This window comes from Phodopus roborovskii, unplaced genomic scaffold, assembly GCF_943737965.1.
Source record: "Phodopus roborovskii unplaced genomic scaffold, PHOROB, whole genome shotgun sequence".
Lineage (NCBI taxonomy): Eukaryota > Metazoa > Chordata > Mammalia > Rodentia > Cricetidae > Phodopus > Phodopus roborovskii.
Window position 1 is genome coordinate 16,628,577 of NW_026125295.1, and position 21,719 is coordinate 16,650,295.

At 43.9% G+C, this 21,719-nt stretch overlaps 2 protein-coding genes across 5 annotated transcripts in view; both read left to right on the top strand.

Annotated features, from left to right (window-relative positions):
* The window catches only part of Nek11 (NIMA related kinase 11), a 212,526-nt gene extending 197,466 nt beyond the window's left edge, over positions 1–15,060 (top strand). Inside the window, exon 13 of one of the 4 annotated variants that reach the window (XM_051205802.1) lies at positions 14,312–15,060. In XM_051205802.1, the coding sequence (XP_051061759.1) occupies positions 14,312–14,567 (256 nt within the window). In that variant the 3' untranslated portion in view covers positions 14,568–15,060. The remainder of the gene's footprint in view (positions 1–14,311) is intronic. The other 3 variants (XM_051205792.1, XM_051205809.1, XM_051205818.1) reach the window with 3 other exon arrangements.
* Positions 15,061–19,665: 4,605 nt separating this feature from the next.
* On the top strand, positions 19,666–21,156 carry LOC127213387 (U8 snoRNA-decapping enzyme). Its single transcript, XM_051173768.1, has 3 exons — positions 19,666–19,873; positions 19,973–20,242; positions 20,944–21,156. Exons 1-3 carry the CDS (start codon positions 19,733–19,735, stop codon positions 21,151–21,153), a joined length of 621 nt encoding a protein of 206 aa, XP_051029725.1. The 5' UTR covers positions 19,666–19,732; the 3' UTR covers positions 21,154–21,156.
* The last annotated feature ends 563 nt before the right edge of the window (positions 21,157–21,719 follow it).

The window sequence follows — 21,719 nt, forward strand, 5'->3', positions numbered from 1 at the left end:
TGATGATAAACATTTGGGTTGTCCCATATCTTGTCACTCTCATAATTTGTTTTGGTTCTCAGCACAAAGGTGTGAAGACCTTGACAACTTTGAGAAGTGAGCAAATGTATCCAAAAGCAGTTCGCAAAAGACTTCCCTTTGTCATATAACCAGGTAGACAGACATTCTGTGATTGTTATAAACAGACCATTCAGACAGCCTGGTTTCCTGAAAAGGGAGAGAAATGTTGTGTCCCTCTGATTTTCTACTCAAATAAAATGTCTTACTGCAAATGAAAGCCCAAATCAAACATTAAAAACAACCTAATTGCTAATCACCATATTTTCAAGTGATCCATAATTAATGTAAAATTTAAAGCAAATGCAAGCATATTGGTTTTTGCATGGATCCTTCATTTGTCTGTATAACACATAAAGCTAGGTCCACACATTCTCCTTGGTTTCAGAGAATCACATCAATTCACTCACACTGGACCTATTTCTCAAATGCGAACACCTTCCCTAGGTATAGAGAGGTGCCTTTAACAGCTCCACTGGCTGAGAAAGTTATGAGGATACATTAGTCTGTGTTTTGTCTTTTTTTCAAATCACACTTGCAAGAAGCATTCTTGGGCCCAAGGAGCGATGCATGTCACCTTCACCATTTGCATGGAGGCTTGACAGCGTAAGTTCATCTATCTCCCAGTGAAGAGTGCCTTCGCCCTCTCTGTGGGTTCCTCCTCTCACTGGATAAAATGCTAAGGTAGAACAGGAGAAGAGGAACAAAGGAAGAGAAAATAAGAGAAAAGGAGGTGGGCACAAAGGAAAGCAGAAAGGAGGTCTCCCAATTGCATTGGAGATCCAACTCTCTTCCCTTCACTGTTTTCAAGTTTATTTTTTCCTTTGACACTTTTGCCTATGTGTATGATGAATTTTAGTCACCCTCACTCCCATTCTCTTCTCTGAAATCTGACTTCTTCACAAGAGATTTCTCTCCTACTTTCGGTTAAACATAGTATGACCACCTGAGTTTAATTAGAGTTTCTTGCATGGTGTTGGTAGGAAGTTACTTACAGGAGCATGGCAATTTGTCAGCAGCTACACTACTGAAGAAAATGACATACCGCTCCCTAAGCACCTATTAATTGCTAACAGGTCCTCAGAGAGTGGCTTCATTTGCACTGCCCTGTCTGTGATGAAATGTTTGCAGACCCAGTCCTGTGCAGGTAACAGCAGTGCGGTGAGTTCGTGAACACAATGACCTTGCCAGATTCAGAAGATAGCTCTCACAAGAATGATTTGTGGTTTGCTTGCTCATCTTGATGTTTGAGTCATTATCTCACTATCTCACAGGCTGGCCTTGAACTCTTTCCTGGGCCCCTTGAGTAGCTGGCACTATAGGCACACACCATTACAGTCAAGCTGTAGGACTGTTTCAAAAGCAAGAAGCACTAAATACTCTAATGACATAAATATTCTGAAAAAGCAAAATATATCTCTGCAGAGACATGATCCTGCCAAGAAGAGGAAGGGAGATGTGTGTGCTTGTGTGGTGAGCTCTCCAGGCAACTCCACTGCCTGAACAAAGGAAACTTCAGGAGAGTAGCTGTGCCGTGAACTCATCCATGTTATTTTCAAAGTTGTGGTCATTTATAACACAGCCAGTAGAATAGTCAATTATGAAGCCATTCATAGCCATTCTGAAGATCTTGGATGGACTTTGTATAACTTGGAACATTCTTAAGATATAATGCAAACTACTTTTTGAAAGCACAATATTGGTTTCTTGCTCACCTTTCTTGAGTATGTTCCAGTTATTAAATGTTTCAAAAAATAATTAATTTCTCTATAATGTAACATCCATCTGGGTTGTTTTCAGCTTTTCCCACTCATATATAATGTTGGCATAAACTTTTTTAACCTAATGTTATTTTCAGATTCAGGCTTTTTCTTTTGATAAATGTCTTATAATTACTGGCTTAGAAAAGGTGACCTTTTATCATAATTACTGATTCATGGGGTGCGACCCTTGATGTGTTCTGCCAAATTGGTTTCCATAATCCACAAAGATTTATGTGATACTTGAAATTTCTCTAGTATTTTTACTCTCAGTTATTTTAAAGGTATATTTTATTCAACAAATTTTTAAATGTGAAATAAACAGTTATTAATGCCTTCTGGTACTAAAGCCCAGGTTCTTTAAGGCTCTCAACACACCATTACAGGAAGACACGATTCCTAGGTTGCTGCTCACTGCATCACCTCAGCCTGACATTGTAGAAACATACATTTAGAGGCAAATTGCAGCATGCTGTGAGCCAAGAGGGGTGTGACAGAGTGGTGTGGGAATTCAGCACACTGACAGCATAATTGTGGTAATGCACCAGACAGGCTGGATAATCCATTTTTGTCGGATCATCCTTCCCCAATTCCCAATGGTGGCATTAACTTGGGGCATGTCTGCAGGGGAAGGGCCTGCTGTCATGCCATCAGAGTTCAAGTGTGACCTGTACCTTATGGGAACAAAGAAGTGAAATTTATCATGGTGGTTAGTGTTAGTTATCGAAGTGATGTTATCTAGAATCGCTTGAGGGACTGTGCCTATGGGGGATTGCTATGGAATAATCCTCCTATACATTAAAAATGTGTTGCTCTTCTTGTTAGTGAAAAGCTGATTGGCCAATAGGATTTTCAGAACAGAGAGAATGCTGGGAAGAAGAAGGGCGGAGTTTGAGGAGTCTCAAGCAGATGCAGAGAGAAACAAGCCATGTTGAGAGAAGGGAAAGAAGGTACCACTATGTGGCAAAGGGTAGATAATAAATACGGATTAATTTAAAATGTAAGAGTTAGCTAATAACAAGCCTGAACTATCAGCTGAAATTTATAAATAATAATAAATCTCTGAATGGTTATTTGGGAGCGGCTCCCCAGACACATAGAAACTCTGCCTACAGGGGATTATCTTTCTCATATTGAGTCAAGAAGACTAATCCACTTGATAGTGTTATTCCCTGGGGGATGGAAGGAAGAGAGAGAGAGAGAGAGAGAGAGAGAGAGAGAGAGAAGGAGGCCAGAAGAATGCATGTATCTCTCTCTGCTGCCTGAGTCTGGATGCAATGTGAGCAGCTACTTCAAGATCAGCTTCTTTGACTTCTCTGCCATGATGCACTATAGCTTTGAACTGTGAACCAGAATGAACCTTTTACTTCTTAAACTGCTTTTGTCGGAATATTTTACCACAGCGACGGAAAAAGAAACTTAGACATGTACCCTAGTGTATTGTCTAGGTCTGGCACCATTTATGTATTCCTTTCACAGATCCAAAAATAAGCTTCCTTCCAGGGGCATACACACACATCCTGAATCTGTAACCAGGCCTGGTTTTCCAGCCCCTCTGTTTCCCTCACTGCATAGACTAGAAGATGGGTACCAAGGTGCTGTGTTTCCTCCAACCTGGAAATGCAGATCTCCAAAGAAAAGTAAAACCTCAGCTGCCACAGATATCAGTCTATACTCTATTTTTCTTCTTTCTTGTGTGTGTGTGGGGAGTGGGTCTCCAAAGCCCTCATGAGGAACACAGAAGTCAACCTCAGGATGCCATCTTCCACCTTGCTTTTGGGAGCCTGGAGATTATCACTTAGTCTAGGCCAGCTAACCAGTGAGCCCCAGGGGTCTTCCCATCTCTACCTCCCACTGGAGTTATATGCATGAGCCACCATGACTGACTTTTTTTTCTTTAACATGGATTATGGGATAGAATTCAGGTTCTCCTGATTGCAAAGCAAGCACTTTACTGAGCTACCTTCCGAACACCCACTCCCATATACATATATATTTATGAAATATATATTTCAGGAAATCCTACCCCACTGACTGTATGTGGCTGCCAATATTGTATTGTTTTAAACCTGTAAAAATAATTCCATATGGTTCAATATAAAACCTGTGATTCAATTCTTCCCAAGACTATGTATATGACATATCTAATCAAAACTTGATTTCACACCAAATGATTTTTGCAATATTTGCCCCAGACACAAATAAAAGAAGAAAAAACGTCATTAGCACAGGCTTGTACTTGTTTGACACCTTCCAATCAGACTGTCAGGAAAATGAAATTAGAAGGCAGTATTTTCAGACTTGAAGTGGGAAAGGTTTACTGCTTAGTCAGCAGCAGAGAAAGATCTGCGCCATACAGCATACAAATGTAGGAGCCCATGTGGCTAGCAGACCTTTAATCCCACCACTTGGGAAGTAGAGGTAGATGGATCTCTTAGTTCAAGGCCACCATGGCCTACACAACAGTGAAGATTAACAGAGCTCATGCCTTTGATCCCAGCACTTGGGATCATATGCCTTTAAATCCAGGACTCATGAGACATACTTAAAACAAGGAAAGGGTCTCAGAGCTTGGCATTCATTCTCCAGCCACATTGAAGATAGGAAGGCATTGGGGCTGGAGTTACAGCCAGTTGTGAGCTACCATGTGGGTGCCGAGAATTGAAGCCGGGACCTCTGGAAGAGTAGCCAGTGCTTGCAAGCATTGATCCATCTCTCCAGCCTTGAGCAGGTCGACATCTATGAACTTCTCTAGCCAGGGAATTCCACAATGCAGGTGAGTGCACATGATTTAGGTGCAAAGAAGAACACTTAGAATAGGACTAGTCAGCCAGGACTGCTTCTTAAGCTGGCATTCACCGGGGCTAGTCCAGGTGAGCCCACATGCAGAGCCATTCTAGTTCCAGGCGGTTTGTGATGTGAAGCACAGTGAGAAGTCAGTCTTCCAAAGAGTAAATGCAACAAACCAAAGAGGCAAGGACAGCTGCTTTGGAGCAGTAGTAAACAGGTACCAAGTGGAGCAGGGACAGCTGGGATTTACTGCCAATGAACCCATTGAAGGGGTGGGTTTTGTCAACTCAGCATGGTCTAGAATCACCTGGAAGAGTCTCCATGAGGAACTTTCTAGATCAGGCTGGGCTGTCAGGGTGTTGTTTTGCTTGTCTTATGTGCTAGGAGCCAGCCTCTAAGCAGGCAACACCATTTCCTGGTTTCGGACCCTGGACTGTATAAGAGAGTAAGAGGAAGTTCGATGAGTACTAAGTATGCATGAGTTTATTTCTCTCTACCCTTGACCGATGTGACTAACTGCCTCAAGTTCTTCATTGACTTACCTGCCGTTATGAACTAACTGTAACTGGAATTGAGCTCAAATAAACCTTGTCTCCCCTAAATTGCTTTTAGTCAAGGTATTTTATCACAATGGCAGAAATGACACGAGGAGACTGGAAAACTGCTTAAAAAGAACTTGGTTAGGATGAAGGGTGGGGAGGTTTTGCCAAGCTAGACTGAGCAAATGGAGCCAGTTAAAGCTTGGCCAGGGAGGGGATCCTTGACAGATCTTACGAAATGCAAGGCAGCTTTAAATCAACCGTGTCCAAGGACACCCTATGGTTTCCGATCACAAGGACTTATCCTTAGCAGGGCATGGCGGTTCACACATGGGATCTCAGCATTCAGAGGGCTAAAGCAGTAGCTCTGTGATTTTGTTAGGCCAACCTGGACCAAATAGCAAAACTAGCCGGGTGTTGGTGGCACACACCTTTAATCCCAGCACGCGGGAGGCAGAGGCAGGTGGATCTCTATAAGTTCGAGGCCAGCCTGGTCTACAGAGCTAGTTCCAGGACAGGCTCCAAAGCTACAGAGAAACCCTGTCTTGGGGGGGGGGGGTAAGCAAAACTCCATGGTGTGGGGAGAAAAGAGAAGCCGGGGGAATGATGCGGTGGCTAAACGCTTGCTGTGCAAGTATGAGGAACCATGTTAAAGCCAAGTGTGGTGGTGCATGCCTGTAAGTGCAACACTGCAGGGTGAGGAGGTGGGTGCATCCTATTGAGAACCGTGTCAGAGAGAGTAGTGGAGAAAGACATTTCAACACCAGCCTGCACAGGTGAAGGCACCCATATAGACAGACACACAGTCACACACACACATAATGGGGTGGGGGGAGAATGCCAAAATCTCCAAATTAATCCGTATCTTCCAAAGCTAGTATTTTCTAATTTCTTTACCCTGATATTTTTTTTCTTTTTTTCTTTTTTCTTTTAACTTTTCTTTAAAATCCTGATTACCCTCATTCTGCTTTATTAGGAATTCTGTTTAACTTCTGATCCTTGTTTTTTGTTTCCGGAAAGCTGGATGACATTGGTTTTTGAAATAGAGAACTTGACAAAATTCACTGATTCAGCCAAGGACTTTGTGTGGCCCTTGATTTGTGGCTCTTTGTTTAGTGGGGTTCAGCGCATATGAGGAAGACATAGGGATTGTCTGTGTAGTTCACATGTCCAACCATCATCATGGGGGCTCCGTAAAGTAGCCACTGATCTCTGAAGGCCAGTGCTCCCCTCTGGGAACCACTTCACCTGTGTCAAGCAGCCCCTTGCCTAAACCTTGTCTATATAATCTACAACATGAAGGTATTCCATTAGGAGGTATTATTAGTGAGATTATAGGACTTTCTCATAAATGTGGTGTGTGTGTGTGTGTGTGTGTGTGTGTGTGTGTGTGTGTGTGTGGTATGTGTTGTATATGTGTCTGTACCCAGGGGCCGATTTCCCCTGTAGGTGAGTATAGAGTCCAGAGGTTAATGCTAAGAAGGATCATTCTCACCCACTCTCCTGCTTATTTTTTTGAGGCAGGTTCTCTCACTGAACTTGGAGCTTGCCTTTGAGCTAGGGTAGATGGCCACTCAGCCTAGGAATCCTTCCAGCTCTAGGATTACAGACTTAGAGCACCAGCACCATGCCCAGCTTTTATGTGGGCTTCAAGGGTCAGACTCAGGTCCTTATGCTTGTACAGCAGGCATTTTACCCACCCAGCCATCTCTCCAGCTACTGTTTTGGTTTTTTGTTCTTGTTTGTTTGTTTGTTTTTCTGAGATACTAAGGATTGGTCAGGGCCTCACTAGGCAGGTGCTGTACCACCAAGCTACACCCCCCCCAGCCCGAAATCCTGAGTTTTAAAGTTTCTCTATGCCACTCTGGATCATGCTACTGTAACCATCTGGAGGTCATTGTGAAGGGTTGGCTGAGCATGACAGCAAATCAATCTGAAAATAATGAGTTAATGTGGAACCTGTCTGAAAAGCTAGATTTTCTGTGGGCTTATTTTTCTTGTTTTAAGATAATTGTATCCAGGGAGATGTGTGCAAGAATGGTCACAACACCTATTAAAAGTGCATGTGTTTGGCAGGCTGCACACGTGTGCCAGAGAGTGACGGAAACAGCCGAAGATGTATCAGCAGGAGAATAAGTAGTGAAAATCAATGAGCTGCTGAATCAAGGGAGACTAACTGTTAACACTTTTGAGGGAGAAAATAGACAAAAAAAATTAATACCATCTACTAGAAGTATAAAAATACACAAAACAGTATCCCTTGTTTCTAAGGAATATGCATCACATGTATATGATTATTTTTAAATACTTGGTGTTGATAAAAACCACTCAGGATACCTCTGAGAACTGGGAAGAGTTATGGTTGAAGAAAAGGCTTCATTTGTCTTTGATAATCCTTCATCTCTGAAGGGATTTAGACTTGTATCCATTGTATCATACTCTACACTTTATAGTATGTCTTAAATGTCCTCATGCTAAAGTTGGGATGGCCATAGACAGACATTACACATTTGGTCTGCCGATTAGAAGCACAGGCTCCTTAAAGTGCCACTACTTTGTAGTGGACAAAGGCTAAGGGGCTTAAATGCTTGTTACCCACAGCATAATTGTAATAATGCCAATCCAAAGAGTAAAACAAAAAAAAATTTCCAATATGCCACATTGCTTAAAGAGCTACTGCTTGGGTGGAGGGCAACTGTTAAATGTGCAATTACTTTCATGATTTACCTCAAAGCCAAGCCTGCCCCCACAGTGATACGCTTCCTCTAACAAGGCCATACTAACTCCAACAAAGCCACATTTCCAAATAATGCCACTTCCTATATGAGATTATGGGGGGGGCAATTACATTCAAACTGCCACATCCCACTCTCTGATTCCCATGAGCTTGTAGTAGTATCATAATGCAAAATGCATTTAGTCCAACTTCAAAAGTCCCCATCATTTATCACAGTTCCAATAATGTTTTAAAGTCCAAAGTTCAAAGTCTCTTCTGAGATTTATGCAATATCCTAAGTGTAATCTCCTATAAAATAAAAATGAAAAAGCAGATCACACATTTCTAACATTAATGACACAGGGTATACATTACCATTCCAAAATGGAGGAAAAGGAGCACAGTGAGGAGATACTGGACCAGAGCAAGACCAGAACCCAGCTGGGCAAACTCCAAACGCTGCATCTCCAGGTCTAATGTCAAAACACTCTTCAGGTCTTCAACTCCTTTACGCTTTGCACATTCCTTTCTCTTAGTCTGGCCATAGCTCTCCTCGGCAGGTATCCTATGAATCTAGCATCTCTAGCATCTTGACTTCTCCAATGTAATCTAAGCTTCAACTTCACAGCTTCGCACAATGGCCTTTCCATTCCTCCATTCAAGGATACCCCTGACACATGCCTGGCCTCGGCAGCTTTCCTTAAGCTCTGAGGCAAATTCCATAACCCATTTCTTCTATCTTAAGTCTAAAGCTAAGAACCATGTGGCTGAAGCTGCCAAGTTCTGCTCTCTGAGGCAAATTCCATAACCCATTTCTTCTATCTTAAGTCTAAAGCTAAGAACCATGTGGCTGAAGCTGCCAAGTTCTGCTGCTTGCTGCAGCTGGAATATGACCCCTCCCCACCTAGTTTAATTACATCTTCACCAACTTTCTGTTTTTGATTGTCATCTTTTCTGCCTACGCTTGAGTGTGCTTGAACTTGCTCTGTAGACGAGGTTAACCTCAAACTCAGGATATACCAGCCTCTGCCTTCTGAGTGGTAGCTTATTTACAGTTTCAAAGGTTCAGTCCATTAGCATCATAACAGGAAGCATGGTAGTATGCAGATAAATATGGTGCTACATCTTGCAAGCCACAGGAAGTCAACTGACAGTCACGCTAAGGGAAGTTTTAGTAAAAAGAAGCCCCCAAACCCACCCCACAGTGACTCACTTCCTCCACCAAGGCCATACACGCTCCAACAAAGCCACTCCTCCTAATACTGCCACTCTTCTCGGGAGCCATTTTCTTTCAGAGCATCACACCCATACACAAAGACTCCATATACCACAAAGATACTTGTGCATCTATGTCCTTTGCTGTTTTATTTATGATAGTAAGGAAATGGTACCAGCCTAGATGCCCATTAAAATATGATTGGATACTGAAAATGTGATACATATACATACATACATACATACATGCATACATACATACATACGTATATACATGGTCAAATTATTCCACATCTTTAAAAAAATGAAATTTGCAGTAAAAAAGATGGATCTGGAAAATACAACATTAAACAAAATAATCCAAACTCAGAAGTAAAAGCTCCACATATTCTCTCTCATACGCAAATCCTAGTTTATAATGTGTAATATGTATACAGATAAATATGTGTAAGTGTGAATAAAGGTACAAAAGACCAAGAGAGAATGCTAATAGGTGACTAGGAAAGATGGGGGTGGATAAAATGACACACGGGGCATGATGAAGCTACAGGGGGCCGGAATGTGTAGGAGGAAGGTGAGGGGTGGAAAACCACTGGAACACACTTTGTAAAATAAAAAGAATTTTAAACATATAAGATAAAAAAGAATAAATAAAGAGCATAGTTGGGGCTCTTTAAGAAAACCCTGAGATAATAGGAGAGTGGATTCGAATTCATCTTCAGGATAACATAAAAGAAGAGATAGTCAAAGAGTGAGATAGACCGGTAAGGTAACCCAAGTGAGGGAGTCGGAATCACTGACGAGACTAAGTCAAGGTCATTCTGTGGCCTTTGTTAAACTGCGGCGCTTTGAACAGTTGGGAGAAGTTGTCAATTAGATGACAGTAATTCATTGGTGTCAATTCCCTGATTTGGCGACTAGTCTTCATTTTGAGATTGTATGTATGACAAACAAAATATATGTGGGGAAGCGTCTAGTTAACTACTCATTCTCAAAAGCCTCAAGCACCGAGGTGTTCGTACTTCTGGAACTTTCCATAAATATGAGATTGTTTAAAAATAAAACTAGGATTTCAAATGTGAGAATATTTTATGTTACCCTTAAAGAGCCAAAGGATACATGTGGCCTTTTTCTTTATAGCCCCTGGGATAGAGGACAGAAAGAATAGTTAACTTTGGTGTAGGTGTGGTAACTTAAACCTGTCATCACAGGACTCAGGAGATGGAGGCAGGAGGATTAGGAGTTTAAGGCCAGCCTCAACTACGTAGAGAGCCTGAAGCCACCTTGAGGTATGTAAGATTGTTTCAAAACAAAAATAAAGAACAAAAAATAATAACCAATATTTAATAGAGTTAGAAAGCACAGCAAAGGCTGAGTGAAGAGATCTTTCTTTTCCTCTTTACTCGGAGAAGGGAGACTGGTTTTGGAGGCGGGGCAAGAAGAGAGGAAGTGCTCCATGGGAGTTTAAGCAAGTTTCCGGTCTGAGTCAGCCAATCACGCAGGTAGGATTTTGCCGAGCCTGTATGGCCTGGGTTCAAGTCACGCGGAGGGCGTCAGGATTGAATACACACAGCAGTCAAGATCAGAAGGCTCTTTATTAAAGCGGCTTGGAGGCTTATGTACCCTGGACTAAAGAAGGGAGGGGGAGACAGCGAGGCAGTTCCTCATGTCCCATGCCTGGGTTCAGGCCCAGTCATCGTGTTCCCGGAAAGGGCTTTGTCAAAAACAAAAACAGTTCCAGGAACCCGGGTGGAACACGGAACATCTTATTTTGCACAAACATTTCTCAGCCATCTGTATGTGGGGGCTGTGTACCAAGACCTCTTGGTTCCCACAGGATTTGCCCTGGTTCTAGCTCTGGAAATCGGGCAGTCTTGCAGCTGGTCTCAGTGTTCAGGTACCATTTCCAGCCCATGGAATTATTGCTTGGTAAACCTGGTAGCTGGATATCTAGTCCTAGGTTGTCCCCAACTGCCTGTCCGACCTTGGGCTGTTCAAACAACCTGTAAAAAAAAAAAAAAAAAAAAAAAAAAAAAAAAAAAGCATTAGGGCAAAAATTGATATGGAAGAGTCCCTAGAGCAACTTTAAAGACTTACTTTTGACTTAAAAAAAAAAAAAACGGAAATGGGACGTAAAAATGGATGGGAAATTAAAAATAAAGTTCTTTCCATTTGAGAGCTCTGACTAGTGGTAGTGAGAGCCATACCCCACATCTCCTCCTTAAAAAAAGACAGTCATTTTAATGTGAACAGTATAAAGAACGCTGCCCTCCTTTCCCCAATCACAAATAACAACAAGAGCATCCCCTTAAATAGACGTTTCTATTTTATGACTCCTGAGCATCCAATGCACTGTTGTAGAAATATCCGTGTGTTCTCTGAGTCTAAGCAGACATCACCACAGTGTTCCAGTGTGGAAGCCCCTGCCTGCCCACTTCCTCCTGGCCTCACATGAGTTTATGGCATGGCTGATTATTTCTTTGGCCTGTAATTTAGAAAATAATTTAAATTGACTTACATGTGTAAATGTTGTTGAGACTTGAGTTGTATACTAGCTGATGCCTTTCTGCAAACATTTCCTGAGGTGATATATTATTCGGATTTATGGTAGCTTGCCTGGGGATTCAGAAAAGCAAAGTCAGCCTCAAGCTATAGAGGTCAGGCAGTTGGTGGCACACGCCATTAATTCCAGCAACCAGAAGCTAGGAGCGGTAGTATATACACACTTTTAATCCCAGGACTCGGGATTAACAGATAGGATGGATCTCTCTAAATTTAAGGCCACTCGGGGATACCCCAGACTGAATCAGTCTAAAAGAGTAACAGATCACACCTTTAATCCCAGCACTAGAGGGGTATAAAGACAGAAGCAGGGACTTCAGTATTCAGTAGGGGGTATTCATTCTCCAGACAAGCTGAGGAGAGGTAGCGGTTTGAGGCTTGGTGAAGAGCTCATGGATCATCCCTTTTAGCCTGAGCTAGAGGTGAGAGCTAGTAGCCAGCTGCTTTGCTTTTCTGATCACCAGCTTGAAGTTTGAACCCCAATATAAGTCCCTGGGTCTTTTATTTGTCGTGTTACAATCTCCTAAGAGTCAGAGAAGCATCTGTGTTCCCTCATGGCAGTGAGGGCTGGGCTCTGAGTGTGTCCAAGTCAGTAACTATGCTCTTCGGGTCCTCTGTGTCATTGTTACTTTGTTTTAAATTTTTATTTTCATCTTGTGTATGAGTGTTGTACTGTGTCACTGTCTGTGCCCCATGAGCGTGCAGTGCCTGTGGAGGCCAGAAGAGGGCATCAGATGCCCTAGAAATGGAGTTACTGATGGTTGTGAGGTGCCTGTGGGTGCTGGGGGTCAATTCTCTGGAAGAGCAGCCATGCTCTTAGCCACCGACCCATCTCTCCATCCCTATTCCTAAAACTTTCAAGTTGCCACTTACCAATGATGGAGCAAGCTATTTTGAAATCCTCTGTTAAGAAGGCTCATCCAGTCGTTTATCTCTGTAGTGCTTCTTATGCTTACAGTTAGTAGCTACATGCTAGTTGAACATGTTTATTTTTTCCTTGAGATTTGAAATGTTATCATTGGGTAGTGACTCTTTATCCCAATAAGGGGCTTTTAAAGGGCTTTATTCCTTTGTATATGACAGTGTACACATGTTTGTGCATACCTGTGTGTGTTCATGGAGGCCAGAAGAGGGCATCAAAGTCCTCCTCTATGGGCCTCACCTATCCCCTTGAGACAAGACCTCTCCCTAAACATGGGACTCACATTTTCTTGGCCAAACTGAAAGTCACCAAGCTACAGTGATCTTCCTGTCTCTAACCTCCTGGAGCTGGTGCACCCAGCTTCTTATTTGGGTACTAAAATTTAAACTCTGGCCCTCATGATTGTTTAGCCATTGCTCTTAATCCCACCCACCTCCAGCAACTATTTTTATTTTTATTTTGTCACTTAAAATCTGGCTTATATTAATATGGCTACCTCAGATTTCATTTGATTATAATATTCCTGGTGTTTTCCTTTAACCCTTTTTATTTTTCCAAACTTTATGTTTTAAGTGTGTCTCTTGCAGTTCCTAGCAGGGTCTTGCTCTATAGTTGGTCTAAACTTTAGAATAATAGATGAAATTTCAGCTATGAGTAAGATAACCCTGTAAGGAATATTAGCCTCAACAGAGCACCATGCCCACAACTGCATTAGAGAGTCTACCTGGTAGAGAACAAAGAATGTAACGTGGGGGCGGGGTGAAGACCTTAAGGTCAAATGTCCCATGGGGGAAGCTTCATGCTCCTGAACTGCATGCCTACTTGTATGGAGTTCTGTCTTTTCCCCAGCCCTGTTCATAGCCCGCCACTTGAGATACTAGAGCAACAGAGGGCTAGTCTTACTCATTCCTAGTGACTCGCGATGGTTGTCTTTCCCCCTGAGTCGAAATGGCATTGCTACAGAGCCTGTAACATTCTGTGTCTGTGTGACTCTACACCTGATGTGCAGGGTGCCTTACAGTTCACGAATCACTTCCAGGGCTCTTTAAAAAAATGTGTATGAATGTTTTGCCTATAAGCATGGAAAGAGTTTCTTATACTATGCCTGAAGAATAGGCCATGTGCCTTTGTTTTTTTTTTTTTTTTTTTTTTTTTTTTGCTTCATTATAATTTCTATGAATTTGCATATTTGCATGTTTTTACCACTTCCTGGCCTCTCTGCATCTTTCTCCCCAAAAGCATTTTTTTCCTAGGGAAGATATATTTTTAAAAAGTGTCAAAACCAAAGATGGGGATGTAGCCACATAATCATGCAGCAGCCTGCACACTTTTACCCTTATTGTTCAGGCCAAGGAGAAAGTGGCAGTGCAGAGCGGCTAGGTTCTGTAGCTTGGATTTTAGACTTCCCGCTTATGACCTTTTCATCATAAAGTAGCCTTATTAATCATGATGAAATACCAGCAGATCCATTGTGTGTACACACGCATGGGTGAAGGCAAGGATATTCCTCATGTGTTTTCTGCTGTGTTCAAGTTTCTGAAGGAGTACTTGGGACACAATTAGCCAACACTCAGACATGGCTTGGTGACCACCGTCGAATGCTGAGGGTGAAATACTCTATTTTAATGTCCTCTCTTCCCCCTCCCGAATGCCAGGGTTGCATTGTTTGTATAGCCATAGATTTTATAGTGTACTTTCTTGCAGATGGTCTCTGTGTGGGACTTGTAATCTTTCCTACCTTTCTTGGCAGATCAGCCATGCAGAAGCTAGGAATGGAAGTGTTTGAGGAGGTCTATGATTACCTCAGGAGAGCAAGGCATCAGAAGGCCTGTGAAGCAGAGGTCCGGGAGCATTTGGAGACGGTGGTTCCTCGGGCCAGTGACTGCTTTGAAGTTGACCAGCTCCTCTATCTTGAGGAGCAGCTGCTGACCACAGAAGGAAAAGAGCCTGCTCTCCGGAGCCTTCACTGTGATGCTGCCCACAAAGATGCACATACATTCCTGTGAAAATCCACGAGCTTTACAGTCTGGGAAACAATTGCTCAGCTGGAGCCTCCATCTTTAACCTCCAGTTCCTGGTCAGAAATTATGGTATCTATGTCTGTATGCACTCAGCTGGCTGCTGGTGCCTGTGGGTCTGGGTCATAGAAAGGCTTTCCTTCACGCCTTCAGCCCCAGGGTTTGCAGTGGGTAGAAGCACTCTGACGACTCAGGTGCTCATACTGCATCCATCCAGGGCATGCTCAACACCCACCCACCATGATCTCTAAGAGCTATGTCCAACCTGCTTGTGATGGGCATGGGACACCAGCCTGGACATCTGCCTGCTAATCTCCAGTGATGGATTTTTTGAACAACATTTTTTCTTTCTTTTTCTGACTAACATGCAAGCAGTATATAAATAATGGCTTGGATCGAATCCCGACAGTGACTCCATTCTGTGATTTATTCCCAAAACTCACTCATGGAGCAATAAAGGCTTTTGTTCATAATGAATATAGATTTCATTATTATAAAGCAAATCACCTATTTTATCCTTTTCTTCTTTTTTATTTACTTACATATTTTTATCTATGAGTGCTCTGTCTGCATGTACACCTGCATACCAGAAGAGGGCATCAGATCCCAATATAGATGGCTGTGAGCCACTATGTGGTTGCTGAGAATTGAACTCAGGACCTATGGAAGAGCAGCCAGTGCTCTTACTTGCTGAACCATCTCACCAGCCCATTATCTTTTCTTACAACAATACATTATTAAACGTAACACATCTATGTAAAGGTCATGTTTGCTTAGTTTTGTTTGCTATTTGTTACTACTGACAACATTTAAAAATTTACACATGGATGAGGTATTAGTTGGTGTTTTAAAGACTTAACTTTTATTTTATATATCTGAGTGTTTTGTCTGCATGTATGTATGTTGTAGAAATGTAAGCTGAAATGAACCCATTCCTTCCCAAGTTGATTTTGACTTTACCCTAAAACAATATTGTCCTCCACTTCCTTCCTCCAATTCCCTCTCCACTCCACCCCATCTCTCTCCCTACTTCATGTCCTCATTTTTTGTGTTGTTGATCAATTTTACTCAGAGGAGAGGCCAGTTTGTGCGGTAACAAGAGACCTCACATCAAGAAAGATTCCTCTAGATACCCCAGGTCTTTTGATGCCCAACCATATGGCAAACTGGTCAGAAGACAAGGGGCTGTAAAAGAAGTCAAGCTAATGAATGTGTCTAGTCTCCTTGATGATGGTCATCATAATATTAACATAGGATAATGCTTCTGTGAGTTGCTGGGTCTGAGAGGAATTCATAATGTGCCCAGAGAACAGTGCCTTGCATTTTAGAACATGTTTCTAAGAAGACAGGTGCAGAGGGATAATATCCTACTCTCTGGAGATCTGTGTGTTTTTGATGCATCAGCCTTAGAAGAAAGGAGAGCCAGTGTAAAGGGGTTTGAGACCATAGACTCTTAAAAGACCACTGGAGTTTCCCTTCCCTTTAGCTCAGTGGTGTGGGAGTGAGGGGCAGGATTTGACCTGACTTGAAAAAGAGTGTGTCATTACATCTTTGTCCTTCAGCAATACAGTCTTAATCTGGGGCTACTTCAGTGTAGATAACTAATAATAATAACAATCCCTGGAAGATGCCAAATATGAAACAGTCACAGAGATGGGAGATGAAGGGACTTTGTGCCTTGCTTCTCTCTCTCTCCCTCTCCCTCTCCCACCCCCTCTCTCTCTCTCTCACACACACACACACACATACATTTTGCCATCTAGGTTTACAGAAGAAACGCCACCAGCTATTTTGGGTGATGCAGAGATAAAGCACACCAAGGATGAAAGTTAATTGTTTAATGGCTTCAAGGGTGGAGCTGGGAAAAAATGTCCTAGGTTTTATAAGAGCCCAGCCATCACTCTGGGTTCGGCATAAAAGAGGCTGACACCTTAAACCATAGCTCATGGGTGAAGACATTGCAGTCTTCCTTAAGTTCCAGGATAGTCTCAAAATAATCATTACGGGGGTCCTCAGTTCTTCCCCAATTTCAGAAAACAGTTCATAAATATGGCCCAACAAATGATTACTATATTGGTAAATATTTACTAGGAATGCAATGGCCATTGGAATTTATGTAGGACTGCAGCAAAACCTGTTGGAATTTAATCTTTCTGAGACAGCAAAAAGTGAGACTAGATGGAACCTTTAAGAGGTGATTGGGTCAAGAATTTCTGCCTGCCTGGACGATGCAGTCACTGGTTCATGGATGATCTGTCTGTCATAAAACATGGCCCCTCTGGCCATGTGATGACTGTGCCACCTGGGGATTCTTCAGAGTCTCCATCCACAGGAAGCTTTCACTAGATCTGCTGCCTTAACCTTTGACCTTCCAGTCTCTAAAACCTTAATGTGGGCAATTCTTTGTTCTTTATAAATGATCTGGTCTGCGGGTGCTAATACAGTGTGTTATAACAAAAGGAGATAGACTAAGACCAGCAGAATAGACAAATAGACTCCAACTTAGTCTGGGAGGCAGTCCTTCAACAGCTAGAAACATTTTTGTTTATAAGAAATGTGACCTTTTTACCTTTCCAGTAGATGGAGTTGTCTGGCTGACCCCTCCCTACACTCCCTGGCTGTGGCCTTGTAACTTTGAGGCTATTTCTCAGTGGTTTGACTCTGAGTTTTGCCTTGGACCCTGAGTTGGCTGAGTTGGAAGGATGCTGGTCCCTGAATATGGGACCTGCTGTCATCTCCAGCCTTTCCCACACGAGCACAGGAATTGGAGCAGAGTCTTCCTGGGCAAGCCCATCCTCTGTAAAATAAAGTAAACCATTCATATACTCCAAACTCCTGAGCAACTGACCAGTGTTGATTACTGTATGCTTCGACCTTATGCTTGATGCTCACATGTCACCATGGCAATAAACTAACCTTCTGGCATTCCGTCCTTTCCCCCACACTCAAATCCCCAGGCTTTATTTGGGGCAGGGGCATTGCTTTTTATACATTGGGAGGGCTGTCTCAAATAGACTGTGACTTTTTACAAAAAAACTAGATGCTCCTTTTCAAAATAGTCCCGGCAAAGCATGAACCCTGTGTTTGCGGCATTAACACTGTCTTAAGGGAGGAAATGGAATCTACTGGAGCTGTGTCTTCCACAGAGGGGGTCTGCTTCTTTGTACTCCAGCTGAATACACATTGAGTTTGCATCTTCTACTAGGTGCTAAGTTTAGGCATGCATTGGTGTGTGTGTCAGGAAGAGACCCCACACACACACACACACACACCCTCCGTAGTCCACACTCCACACTGCCCTGTAATGCTGTATGTCCAGGCTGACCTCAAACTTTCAGTGATCCTCCTGCCTCAGACTCCCAAGTCTTGAACTGTAGTTTGAACCACCACTTATGGCTTTGCTACTTTCTAAGTTGAGAACAAGGCTCCTTAGTAATGGCCGTGTAGCTAAAGACAACACTGGAGTTCGATGATTTCCTTTTTGATAGAACAACTACAAAGAAGCTTAGTCTTGCAAAGGATCCCAGGCAAACATCAGAAATAAATAAAGTGCGTGACTAAGAGCAGAGAATGCTACAATGTCGAGGCCAAATTGTAATCTTCCCATTTTAAAGAAATACAAGTGAATATATTTGCAAGGCAGGGGAGAAAGAGCAGGATGGCCCACATTGTGGTGGATCAGAGCTGGAAACATTAGTGTGAAGTTTTGTTCTAATTAATACAGGTTCAGATGCTCACACATGGAAATATTTACATATATAGAAGGAAGTGGGAGAGATCGGGTCATTGAACACACATAATTCCTTCTTCTCCCAGCTGAGGGGGGCCTAGAGCTTACAGTACAGTCATATTCTACCTGGACAATCTTGCTGTCCAGCACAATTTCCTAGTAAGAACCAACAGCCCTCCCGTAGGAAATAGCTACGAAGTAAGGAAGACCATGCCATAGCTTATTGGGCCCAGGAGTTGGGGAGACAGTGAGGACAGCAGCCAAAGAATTAGGGTAATGGGAGGACAGAAGAAGCCTGTGGATGAACTGATACAATGAATAAGAAACTACAGCAACATTGAACCTGAGGTCACAGAAGCAGCTTTTATGTAGAGAAGTTAGATCTCCTTTGTGGAATGGCCAGATCTACCTCCACCATCACGGGATGCTTGTAGACACAAATCCAAACAGGCTGTGGAGAAGGCTCCTTGAGACATGATCCCTGAGAGCGTGAGCCACCCACTCAGACAGTTGCACTAAATTTACATCTGCAGAAACTTGGGAAGGTAGAACGTGTGTGTGTGTGTGTGTGTGTGTGTGTGTGTGTGTGTGTGTGTGTGTGTGTCAGAGAGAGAGAGAGAGAGAGAGAGAGAGAGGGGGGGGGGGGACAGAGAGACACTAGCAAATCTGCTGTTACCTGGCATGTTAACCATGTTGGAGAATATGAACACCTTCAGAGCAGGGTATCTAGCATAGCAGGGTGACTACTACACGTGTGACCGTAGGCCCCAAAGTCCTGAATGTTGTCATCTTAGTCCATCACCACTCCTCCAACAAAATGACTTAGACTGGAAGAGCCAACAGCCAAGACTTATGTCTCATACTATGAGGATCGGCAAGTCTGAGATCAAGGGGCAGGAAGGTTTGTCTGGTGAGGGTCCATGTCCTGGCCCATTGAGGACCCTTGAGTTGTTGACACATCAGAAGAGGCAGGGGAACTCTCTGGGTCTCCATCATAAGGTCACAATTCCTACTCATTCTTCCCACACCAACTCCAACCCACATTTTACGTCAAAATCAAACCTGAGGCGGCTCTCTGGACCCCTGTCCCTTCAGCTCTCATAACTCCTTGGTAACCTGATCTTGCCCAACATACAAAACCTGAGACTCAGCTTTGCCACCCTCGTTAACTATGACTTAGGACACCAGCCACACCTTTTGCCACGCCTTGGTCCAGAGCCCAATCCTGCAGAAGCTTCCAGCTTCCTTAGAGCCTTGTCCACTGCCTGGCCTAAAAGCCCCAGCCTGATTGGCTGCTGTTCCCCTAGCAAAGCCTGCGTTGGTGTCTCGTAATGCTCATGGCCCCTGCAGGCATTCATTGGTGGTCTGGGGCGAGAATCTCCTGCCGAACCACAATCACGTGAGTGGACAAAAGCAAAGAATCATGGCTACATCCAATAAGGTGGAATTGGCGGAAGCGCTGGCCCTGGGGCCCGCCTGGCGGCATCTTTGTTACGTGATGCTGTACGCCCCCAATCCAAGGGTGCTCTTCGGTGGCCGTATCCCAGTACGCTATGCTGTGCTGGTAAGGAACAGCCAATCTCTGCCCTAGCTCTGTGCCCTTCTGGGGGGGGGGGGATCACCTTTCCGTCTTCGAACTAATCCCCACTCCCTCCTCCCCCAGATGTACATGCGCTTTGATGGGCGACTGGGCTTCCCTGGTGGCATTGTGGATGATCACAGCCCCAGCCTGGAGGCCGGGCTGAATCACGAACTGCTGAAGAGGTTGGGTGAGGGTGTGTCTACTTTCAGTGTGGTACACACCGACTACCGAAGCTCCCTCACCGATGCCAAATCGAAAGTGGTGGCCCACTTCTATGTCAAGTGTCTGACATTAGAGCAACTCCAGGCCGTGGAAGCCAAAGCACCACTAGCCAAAGACTACGGGCTGGAGGTGGGGCCCCTTGGGAGGTTTGATCATCAGACCTGTGCCCTTGCCAGTGTCCAGCACTAGTCAAAACCCTGAACGTGTCCAGGCTGACCAATAATATTGAAAAATTTACACACACACACACACACACACACACACACACACACATGCGACTGGCCTCTGCAGAGGTTTTTCTAGAACATACTCACCCAAGTATGATAATGGTCAGACATGACACCACAATAGTAGTTTGACTTTGGGCCCAGGGGAGTAGGGGACAGGGTGGGTACATGGAAGAGATGCTCTAACTCTGGCAAGTACCAAACTCCTGGAGAGGAGAGGTTTGGAAAGTGACCCCAGCGTTCACACTGGCAGTTCCCTAATGAGAAAGCAACTTTCAGACTTCCCTCTGCCAACCCTCCTTAAGAAGGTCTGTGAATTTGCAGTTCTCTTGAGTTTGCCGGCAAGGCCTACACAGCTGAGACAGAACTGATTATGTGCAGGGCTTGCCTGCATCTGCTGTGTCTGGAGTCAGGCCTCAGGAAAGTGCTGTGGGAAGGATCCCTGTGGAGATGGGCATAGCCTGTCTTGGGGATTTTGCCTGGACAGGGATAGGCCCATTGGGCCTCACTGAAGCATGAACTCTTGGGTCTTGTTGTACAGTGCTATCTGCTCAAGCAATCTGGCTGTAGTAAGAATTGTGTCCTGTCTCCTCCCCTTCACAGGTCTTGGGCCTGGTGCGGGTGCCCCTGTATACCTTACACGATGGTGTGGGAGGCCTGCCAGCCTTCCTAGAGAATTCCTTCATTGGCGCTACCAGGGAGCAGCTCCTGGAAACCCTCCAGGACTTGGAGATTCTGGATCCCCAAACTGTTTCACTCCTCAAGGAAAGAATTGCTCAACACAAGAGGCTCTTAGGGTTGATTGGAATCTGAGATGAGGGACCTTGGTAGTAGGAGCACTGGGAGAAGGGGAATTGTTTTCTGGACCTGAGAGATGACAGCCGTTACCAGATTAAAAGACAGAAGTGCAATGCAATGTGTTTTGAACAGAAGACCTTGCCCTAGGACATCAGAGAGTTAATCCACAGCCCTTTGCAAGAGCCTGGCCATTTTGAGTCCCTCCTTACACATGTGCATACAGACCCAGGGAGCCCCAGACTTGCTCATGTGCAATCTGTGATGGCACAGGCCTGGCACACCCCCTTCATGTCTACTCTAACCAGGAACCATAATCCCCTCCCCTCCTTGCTAAGCAGGAGAAAGACCTCCCTTTTCTTATAAAGCTGAGTCCTAGTATCTGGCTCCATCTTTGATAGAGGATCAGAGGCAGGAGATTTCCCCCTTGAAAATGGCTTCACCTGAGACTGAACTAAACCCACAGGTTCCATATAGTTGGGGAGGCCTTAACCAGATTTATACCCTCCATTTTTTCCCCAACTGAACAAAAAGGCTCAGAAGGTAGAGATGGTCTCTTGGCCTGACCTTGGTTGGACCTAAGA

Coding starts and splice junctions, on each gene's coding strand:
- LOC127213387 (XM_051173768.1), top strand. CDS start 19,733: ATGGCTACATCCAATAAGGTGGAATTGGCGGAAGCGCTGGCCCTGGGG. Junction 19,874..19,972: donor CAGTACGCTATGCTGTGCTG/GTAAGGAACAGC, acceptor CTCCTCCCCCAG/ATGTACATGCGCTTTGATGG. Junction 20,243..20,943: donor CCAAAGACTACGGGCTGGAG/GTGGGGCCCCTT, acceptor TCCCCTTCACAG/GTCTTGGGCCTGGTGCGGGT.